Genomic DNA, 9970 nt, shown 5'->3' on the forward strand with positions numbered 1-9970 from the left:
GGTGGCAAAACCCTTGTTGGCAATCACAGAGGTCAGACGTTTCTTGTAGTTGGCCACCAGGTTTGCACACATCTCAGGAGGGATTTTGTCCCACTCCTCTTTGCAGATCTTCTCCAAGCCATTAAGGTTTTGAGGCTGACGTTTGGCAACTCGAATCTTCAGCTCCCTCCACAGATTTTCTATGGGATTAAGGTCTGGAGACTGGCTAGGCCATTCCAGGACCTTAATGTGCCTCTTCTTGAGCCACTCCTTTGTTGTCTTGGCCATGTGTTTTGGCCAAGACAACAACATTGTCATGCTAAAAATACCCATCCATGACCAATTTTCATTGCCCTGGCTGAGGGAAGGTGGTTCTCACCCAATATTTGACGGTACATGGCCCCGTCCATCATCCCTTTGATGCAGTAAAGTTGTCCTGTCCCCTTAGCAGAAAAATACACCCAAAGTATAATGTTTCCACCTCCATGTTTGATGGTGGGGATGGTGTTCTTGGGGTCATAGGCAGGATTCCTCCTCCTCCAAACATGGCAAGTTGAGTTGATGCCAAAGAGCTCTATTTTGGTCTAATCTGACCATTCAGATGTTAATTGGCAAACTTCAGACAGGCCTGTACATGGACTTTCTTGAGCAGGGGGAACTTGCGGGCACTGCAGGAGTTCAGTCATTCACGGTGTAGTGTGTCATCAATTGTTTTAATTACTTCTGTGGACAGGTGTCTTTTATACAGGTAACAAACTGAGATTAGGAGCACTCAGCTTTCAGCTTGTTACCTGTATAAAAGACACCTGGGAGACTGAGATTGAGATTAAGAGGGGATCAAATACTTATTTCACTCATTACAATGCAAATCAATTTATAACATTTCTGAAATGTGTTTTTCTGGATTTTTGTTGTTGTTATTCAGTCTCTCACTGTTTAAATAAACCTACCATTAAAATTATAGACTGATAATTTCTTTGTCAGTGGGCAAACATACAAAATCAGCAGGGGATCAATAAATGTTTTCCCTCACTGTATATATACAGTAGATATGTCAAGTTATAACTATATCAACTATTTAAAGGGGGTCCAGTTATAACTATATATACAGTATTTAGTATTTACTGTTATAATCTTATGAACGGTATATAGTATGTCCAGTTATAACTATACAAACTGTATATAGTATGTCTAGTTATATCTATACAAACTGTATATAGTATGTCCAGTTATAACTATATTAACAGTAAGTATGTCCAGTTATAACTATATAAACAGTAAGTATGTCTAGTTATATCTATACAAACTGTATATAGTATGTCCAGTTATAACTATATAAACAGTAAGTATGTCTAGTTATATCTATACAAACTGTATATAGTATGTCCAGTTATAACTATATAAACAGTAAGTATGTCCATTCATATCTATACAAACTGTATATAGTACGTCTAGTTATAACCATTTAAACTGTATATAATAGATACAGTTATAACTTCAGTATATATCTATTGTGTGCAGGGCTATGCATGGATGAAAGACCGGGTCTTCAGTGAAGAGGGACAAAACCAGCTGGCCAAGATCAAAGAGCTCCTTCCTATGGCAGACCGTTTGAACTGCACCCTAACTCAGCTTGCTATTGGTATTGTCTGTCTGTCAGGGTCTGGGGTTGGGATTAGATTTGTTTGTATTATTGATTATACTCTGGGATTATTCTGGGATTACTGTAGAATTACTCTAGAATTATTGCTCTAATATTACTGTGAGTTTTATCTGGGATAACTGTAGAATTACTGTAGGGTTTCTCTAATATTACTGTGAGTTTTATCTGGGATAACTGTAGAATTACTGTAGGATTCCTCTAGGATTATTGTATGAATACTATAGGATGACTAGGATTACCTTGGGGTTACTCTGGGATTATTCCTGGGTTTCTCTGGGATTACTTACTTTTTGTTCTCTCCTCTCTTCCTTCCCTCCAGCCTGGTGTCTGCGTAGTGAGGGGGTCAGCTCTGTTCTTCTGGGGGTCTCCAACACAGACCAGCTACAGGAAAACCTGGGCTCCATCAGGGTACAGACCTTCAGAATACTTCATACTTGTATTAAATATATACAGTACTTCAAAATTAGGTTCACGTTTAAGTTGTATTGTGACACAACGAGCAATCTATAGTGTATAATCATCAAATCTTACTAAATATAACCTTCAAACCTACTTTATAAAATCATCAAACCTTATTATATAAAACCATGTTTTTTGTTGGATGTTGTATTCTATGGATCTACGTTCCATGGTGTTGTTATGATGTGCTGTGCTGTGCTGTGCTGTGATATGATGGAGTACTAGTGTGAGAAAACCTTAAGGAGCAGGAAAAGTATAACAACACATTCTCTCTCTCCTTGTCTCTCCCCCCTCTCTCAACTCTCTCCCTATGGCCAACAGGTTTTGTCCATGCTCTCTCCTCAGATGGTAGCAGAGATGGATGCTCTTTTGGGAAACAAACCTAGACTCAAGAAAGATGGTCGCCCATGAAAACAGAGGGAGAGAGAGATGAAGAGGGGGAAATGTACAACATGAGGGATTAAACAGAGGAGTTCTGTGGAATCAGAATCCTACTGACTAATGACATAGTCTTAAGCTAACATGACTAAGAACGGCATTCCCTTTAAGAGACCACACCTACTAAAGACATTCCCCTTTAAATGACCATGCCTAATAAGTCATTACTTTTAAGATATCACGACAAGTTAAAACATTCCCTTAAAGAGACCCCACCTTCTTAAGACTTTGTTCTGGAGACCACACCTACTGAGAAATTACCCTAAAGAGACCTTGCCTACTACACAGTTTTATAAATTGCCCTTCTGTATTTTGCAGAACATAGGCTCATTGTAACAACACAATGTCTGATCTGCATTCCAATTCTCCACACGTCTCCCAGAGTGTTCACCTGCACACTTCCTTGCATGGATTTCATAATTTTAGAAACTCCCTTAACCATCAATGCTGTAACAATCATATGAAACCTGTAACAGTCATATTAACACTGTAACTGGAATATTAACACTGTAACAGACATATTAATACTGTAACAGGCATATTAACATTGTAACTTGCATATTGACATTGAAAGAGTCATATTTACACTGTAACTGACATATTTATACTGTAACTGGCATATTAACACTGTAAAACTCATATTAACACTGTAAGAGATATATTAATACTGTAACAGTCATATGAATACTGTAACTGGCATATTTATACTGTAACAGTAATATTAACCCAGTAACAGATATATTAACACTGTAACAGATATATTAACCGAGTAACCGACATATTAATACTGTAACAGTCATATGAATACTATACCTGGCATATTAATACTGTAACAGTCATATTAATACTGTAACTGGTATATTAACACTAACAGACATATTTATACTGTAACAGACCTATTAAGACTGTAACAGTCATGTTTACACTGTAACAGTCATAGTACCAGTTTAACAATCCTGTATACATTATAGACATATTACCTTTGACTTTACCATTAGATTGGATCAGGTATACTGGGTGTTGATATCAGGCTGGCTGTAATAATGAAATGTCAATAGAGCTGACACAGTCAGTTGATATGACCAGGTGTACTGCTTTTCTTGGCTCAAATTGATTCAGCTGGGGATACATTCAAACCCCAATAAAAATGTTTGACCAGTGTCTATTCATAATATTCATCCTGTGCCCACATATACAAATGTCTACTCACAATATTCATCCTGTTCCCACATATACAAATGTCTATTCACAATATTCATCCTGTTCCCACATATACAAATGTCTACTCACAATATTCATCCTGTTCCCACATATACAAATGTCTATTCACAATATTCATCCTGTTCCCACATATACAAATGTCTATTCACAATATTCATCCTGTGCCCACATATACAAATGTCTATTCACAATATTCATCCTGTGCCCACATATGCAAATTCTAAAAACAGAAAGCTTTCTTTTGAGGGGTCCTACTGGCTGTACATGTAGAATCCTGTTTCCAAAAGCATTGGGACCCTGCGCAAAATGCAAATAAAAACAAGGCAATGATGTGCAAATCCTTTATCTCTATATTTAATTGAGTAGTACAAAGACAACATATCAAATGTTGAAACTGAGAAATTGTATTGTTTTAGAAGGATACATGCCCATTTTGAATTTGATGCCAGCAACACATTTAAAACAAGTTGGGACAGGGACATGTTTACCATTGTGTTGCATCACCGCTTTTAACAATAATACGTAAGCGTTTGGGATCTGAGGAGACCAATTGCTGTGAAATCTATTCCCATTCTTGCTTCATATAGAATTCCAGCTGCTAGTTGTAGGTTTTTATACAGTACCAAGACCAGTCTGGTAGTAGTTGTAGGTTTCATGAAGTACCAAGAACAGTCTGGTAATAGTTGTAGGTTTTATTCAGTACCAAGACCAGTCTGACAGTAGATGTGTTTCATACAGTACCAAGACCAGTCTGATAGTACACTCACCTTAAGGATTATTAGGAACACCATACTAATACTGTGTTTGACCCACTTTCGCCTTCAGAACTGCCTTAATTCTACATGGCATTGATTCAACAGGGTGCTGAAAGCATTCTTTAGAAATGTTGGCCCATATTGATAGGATAGCATCTTGCAGTTGATGGAGATTTGTGGGATGCACATCCAGGGCACGAAGCTCCCGTTCCACCACATCCCAAAGATGCTATATTGGGTTGAGATCTGGTGACTGTGGGGGCCATTTCAGTACAGTGAACTCATTGTCATGTTCAAGAAACAATTTTGAAATGATTTGAGCTTTGTGACATGGTGCATTATCCTGCTGGAAGTAGCCATCAGAGGATGGGTACATGGTGGTCATAAAGGGATGGACATGGTCAGAAACAATGCTCAGGTAGGCCGTGGCATTTAAACGATGCCCAATTGGCACTAAGGGGCCTAAAGTGTGCCAAGAAAACATCCCCCACACCATTACACCACCACCACCAGCCTGCACAGTGGTAACAAGGCATGATGGATCCATGTTCTCATTCTGTTTACGCCAAATTCTGACTCTACCATCTGAATGTCTCAACAGAAATCGAGGCTCATCAGACCAGGCAACATTCTTCCAGTCTTCAACTGTCCAATTTTGGTGAGCTGGTGCAAATTGTAGCCTCTTTTTCCTATTTATAGTGGAGATGAGTGGTACCCGGTGGGCCCATCCGCCTCAAGGTTGTGCGTGTTGTGGCTTCACAAATGCTTTGCTGCATACCTCGGTTGTAACGAGTGTTTATTTCAGTCAAAGTTGCTCTTCTATCAGCTTGAATCAGTCGGCCCATTCTCCTCTGACCTCTAGCATCAACAAGGCATTTTCGCCCACAGGACTGCCGCATACTGGATGTTTTTCCCTTGTCACACCATTCTTTGTAAACCCTAGAAATGGTTGTGCGTGAAAATCCCAGTAACTGAGCAGATTGTGAAATACTCAGACCAGCCCGTCTGGCACCAACAACCATGCCACGCTCAAAATTGCTTAAATCACCTTTCTTTCCCATTCTGACATTCAGTTTGGAGTTCAGGAGATTGTCTTGACCAGGACCACACCCCTAAATTCATTGAAGCAACTGCCATGTGATTGGTTGATTAGATAATTGCATTAATGAGAAATTGAACAGGTGTTCCTAATAATCCTTTAGGTGAGTGTATATGTGTTTCATACAGTACCAAGACCAGTCTGATAGAATATGTGTTTTATACAGTACCAAGACCAGTCTGATAGTAGATGTGTTTTATTCAGTACCAAGACCCGTTTGGTAGTAGTTGTCGGTTTTATACAGTACCAAGACCAGTCTGGTAGTAGTTGTAGGTTTCATGAAGTACCAAGACCAGTTTGGTAGTAGTTGTAGGTTTTATGCAGTACCAAGACCAGTCTGATAGTGGATTTGTTTTATACAGTACCAAGACCAGTCTGATAGTAGTTGTAGGTTTCATACAGTATCAAGAGTTACAGCTCAGTTAAATTAACTTTAAGGATTAAATCACTGCCCAACTGTTAAATAACAAAGACTAGCTTATTGATGAACTGTAAGACAAACAGTTTAAAGATTAAAAATGTATTAATGAGAGACTTAGTTGAAGGATACAGATGAACAGCTTATTAATGAGTGGCACTGATCAACTGGTTATTCATGGGCAGCTTATTGATGAAGAGTATTGACTATCGATGAAGAGAGTTGATGACCGGTATTTCTGATCTCTCTAGTCCCTATCCTCTTAGTATTAGGCTATGCATTAACATATCAATGAACAATGGGCCTCATTCATCAACCAATCTTAAGCAGAAATCCCTTCTTAATACCCACTTAAGCATTTTCCACAAAGATTCTGACATTCACCAATGTTTTCTTATTTGGGATTTGTCCTTAGGTAGGAACAGCATCTACGCACACTCAAAAGCACACATAAGCACATTTGAGTGCTGACATGTCTGTGCCAAATAATTAGTTATTGCGTTTTCTTAAATTCGACAGTTTTATACCATTTTGTCATTAAATTGCATCTCAAAATTATTAGATATTTTTTTGCTGTGAAATCTATTCCCATTCTTGCTTCATATAGAATTCCAGCTGCTTAACATTTCAGGGTCTCCTTTTTCATATATCTACAACAGGCAAAAAAGTTTTCCAACACCTCTGATTCCAGCTAACTTCCTGTGTCTTTTTTACTCAGACTCACTTCAAGTCATGAATATATTTTATTTGTAAAAATGGAGCACTCCATATACATACCAATCATCATATCTGAACATTATATTAGAAACATGTACACATACTTCAGCTTTGTTTACATTATTTTGATGTTTGTTTACATGCAGAGTTCCACACTGAAGCCCTTTAGGTCCCTACAACATATCAGCTGATTCAGGGTGAGAGGTTAGAAGAATGATGGGCATCTGTGTCTCCATGGAAACACTGTCACAAATGTCATCTTATCTTCCTGGTTACTGTAGAAACACCATGGTGAGCAGACCTTAAAGACACACAGACATAGTTATACATATACACACATACACAGGAAACGCACGCACGCATGCCTTTCAGGGTCTTACCCAGGGTGTAGGCACACACCAGTTTTTGTGTGACGGTCACATGGGCGTAGCTAGGAACCAAATGGTTTGGCTCAGAGTGGAGGGGGAGCATTAAGATCGCAACACACACTACCCCCATCACCACCAACACTGCAAACTGGAGTGGGCTTCGAACTGCACAAACCGAAACATGAGAACACACAAGACAGAGGTGATTCATATGGCCTGACACTAAACACAGTACATACAGTACTAAGCACACTAAACACAGCACATACTAAACACAGTACACACTAAATTAACTAAACCCAATACATACTAAACATACTCAATCCAGCATATACTAAACACAATGAACACAGTACATACTAAGTAAACCAAACCCAATACACTAAACACACTACATACTAAAAACAACACATACTTAATACTAAACATCCTCAACCCAGCATATACTAAAAACCCTAAACACAGCACATGCTAAACATAATACACACTAAAAAAACTAAACCCAATACACACTAAACAATGTACACACTAAACACAATACATGTACTGTACACACTAAACACAGTATACACTAAACAAAGTACACATTAAACACAGTACCAAACACATTTTGGAAGGGCAGAGTACTTATTTCAGAGTAGTGAAATAAATCAACTTTTTGATGATATTCGAATTCTATGACCAGCGCCTGTATCTACTACCTTTGTTACCTAGTAACTGTGGTGTTGTGCATCTCACCTGCTTGTGTTGCTTTAAAGTAGGGGAGGGGGGTGAGGGAGGATGGAAGGGCGTGTCTGCTGGGGGTTGTGGGTGTGCTCCGGGGTTCGTCCACTCCCCCTCCTCCCCCCTTCAGCTCAGCCCACACCTCTCGACTCCCTTCCTGTCCTCCCCCTGACACCTCCAGGCGGAAACGATCTCTCCGGCCCCAGTGACGAGGAGACACATCCTTGTGACGCACAACACTGTGTGGGGGGGGGGGTCAATGTAGACTACAGGAAGTCACTGTAGACTAGGGCTGAACCGCAAATCACCTCCCAAAAATGAAATAACTCACTAATGAAACACTGAATCTTACTGAGGTTTGTAGGTTTTAAAACCATGGTGTGTGGGATGATACTCACAGGTCAATGCAGGACTTGGCTCTGACGCTGCCCTCAGCTTCCACCACTGAGTACCGGGATGGAGACGTACACAGCACTACGAAAAGGATAGAGACAGAGAGACAGAGAGACAGAGAGAGACAGAAAGATACAAAAACACAGAGAGAGAGAGAGAGAGAAACATACAGAAGCACACACAGAGGGAGAGATATCAACAGAAAGATATAAAAACAGAGAGAGATATGAAGAGAAATATACAGAAAAAAAGAGAGATATAAAGACAGATACAGAAACAGAGAGAGGATAGACACAAATGAAAACGATTCAGTTTGGCCCTTTCACTTAGTTTCTCAAATTTCAGTTTTGCATTTAGATTGAGAAAAAGAACAACAAAGGACACAGTGTTTCTCCTATTGACCCAAACCCTGCCCTGGACTGTTCAGTCAGCCTTGCCAGCTCCTGGAAACCCGTCCTTGTAAGTACTGATGCTACCTGATGTAAGACAAGGGGGTTAGAGGTCAGGGGTCATGTCTTACTCTTGAACATGATGGTGAAGGTGTAGGGGTTATATAGGGTCAGAACTCTCCTGTGAGAGCTCCTCTGGCCTGAGTAGAACACCAGCTCTGACGGGAACAGGAAGACAGGGAGAGGGGTGGGTGGAGTCTCGTGGGGAGAGGGGGAGGTAGAAGAGTCACCTCTCTCAACTCGTTCTCCCCTCCGCCTTACCCCTCCACCCTCAGCTTCACCTCTGGTCCCATTCTCCGCCCCTTTCATTGGCTGCTGATGCATAATGACGGATCCTCAGCCATGATCTGATTGGATCAGAGATGGACCAGAGATCAAGTTACAACCACGAGATCTGGTGGCCAGGTGCAGACAGCGTAGTTCGAGAAGAAAAACAGAAAGGGGATGGGGGGTGTATTTATGTTAGCGAGTTTTTATAAATATTAGTTTCAGTTCATATAACAACATTTCACATATCTGCAATATCTGCAGATAAGGATTACTTTGTTTCACGGATCTAGTTAATTTTATGCAACAATCGCACAGTATTGTTTTTTGCCATGTGTACAGCTAATTCTACCGACACGCCTCGGTACGGGACCCATAACAAAAGGATACAATCAAAAATGGGGTCTGTTGATACAAAGTAACCAAGGATTTTGATCTGCTGAAGTAACGTTACGTTAGCTAAGTTAGCAAGCAGCAGTTGTCGAACTAAACGAATATCTCTGACTGCGATACTTAGCGGGCAGTTGCTTAAAATACACTCCGAGCTGTTATACTAAGTATCACTACTGCATTAACAATACAAAACCTCTTAAAGTACCATAAAATAGATATTTCTAGATAACTTACATCTCCCCGAATTCTCTGCAGGAGAGGTACTTCGGAACCCAGTTTCCAACCATATAAACCAATGAACGAAGAGTACCGAGTAAAATCTGCCTTTTCATTTGTTATTTGTTCGGTCTGTCCGATGCTTCTTCCGTGTTTACGTTTTACGCAGTGCCAGCAACAACACCCGCCTCTCTTGTCCACGGAATGGTCTGCCAAGACAGAGATGTAGGCTAAAACGGCCTGTGATTGGTCTGTCATTTATATTAGGGCCGTTATTATTAAATATATTTAAGAAATGTAAAGATAAGCAGATTTCTTCTGTGAGCCTGACCTGTAGAGTTTTTGGAAAAATACATATTTTTGTTCAATGATCTAATAAATGTGCTTCATCTGAATTAATTGAACAATTATT

The 9970-nt window shown here is 39.8% G+C and overlaps 2 protein-coding genes across 7 annotated transcripts in view; one reads left to right on the forward strand and one right to left on the reverse strand.

The window, feature by feature from the left end:
* LOC105006398 (voltage-gated potassium channel subunit beta-3) overlaps positions 1-3784 on the forward strand; it is a 21682-nt gene extending 17898 nt beyond the window's left edge. For all 5 annotated transcript variants that reach the window (XM_029117676.2, XM_034290290.1, XM_010864913.3 and 2 more), the window contains 3 exons: positions 1501-1621; positions 1962-2050; positions 2423-3784. In XM_029117676.2, coding sequence (XP_028973509.2) covers positions 1501-1621; positions 1962-2050; positions 2423-2512 — 300 coding nt within the window. In that variant the 3' untranslated portion in view covers positions 2513-3784. The remainder of the gene's footprint in view (positions 1-1500; positions 1622-1961; positions 2051-2422) is intronic.
* A 2950-nt stretch (positions 3785-6734) lies between these two features.
* LOC105006399 (motile sperm domain-containing protein 1) lies at positions 6735-9746 on the reverse strand. Of its 2 annotated transcripts, XM_010864914.5 has the most exons (6): positions 9577-9746; positions 8754-9076; positions 8239-8314; positions 7856-8079; positions 7130-7282; positions 6735-7050 (listed from the first exon to the last, which is right to left on the reverse strand). In XM_010864914.5, exons 2-6 carry the CDS (start codon positions 9004-9006, stop codon positions 7022-7024), a joined length of 735 nt encoding a protein of 244 aa, XP_010863216.1. In that variant the 5' UTR covers positions 9007-9076; positions 9577-9746; the 3' UTR covers positions 6735-7021. The 2 variants fall into 2 exon arrangements, with proteins under 2 accessions (XP_010863216.1, XP_019900440.1); XM_020044881.1 differs by lacking the exon at positions 9577-9746 and having other exon boundaries at positions 8754-9092.
* Positions 9747-9970: the final 224 nt, after the last annotated feature.

The sequence above is a fragment of the Esox lucius genome, chromosome 24 (assembly GCF_011004845.1).
Source record: "Esox lucius isolate fEsoLuc1 chromosome 24, fEsoLuc1.pri, whole genome shotgun sequence".
NCBI lineage: Eukaryota > Metazoa > Chordata > Actinopteri > Esociformes > Esocidae > Esox > Esox lucius.

Bases quoted from the DNA above. Each gene is read 5' to 3' on its own strand.
- LOC105006399 (XM_010864914.5), bottom strand. From the start codon at position 9,006: ATGCATCAGCAGCCAATGAAAGGGGCGGAGAATGGGACCAGAGGTGAA. The intron at 8,315-8,753 runs GTAAGACATGAC...TCCTTTTCGTAG, and splicing joins CTTCACCATCATGTTCAAGA to TGCTGTGTACGTCTCCATCC. The intron at 7,051-7,129 runs GTAAGACCCTGA...TGTGTCTTTAAG, and splicing joins GGTGTGTGCCTACACCCTGG to GTCTGCTCACCATGGTGTTT.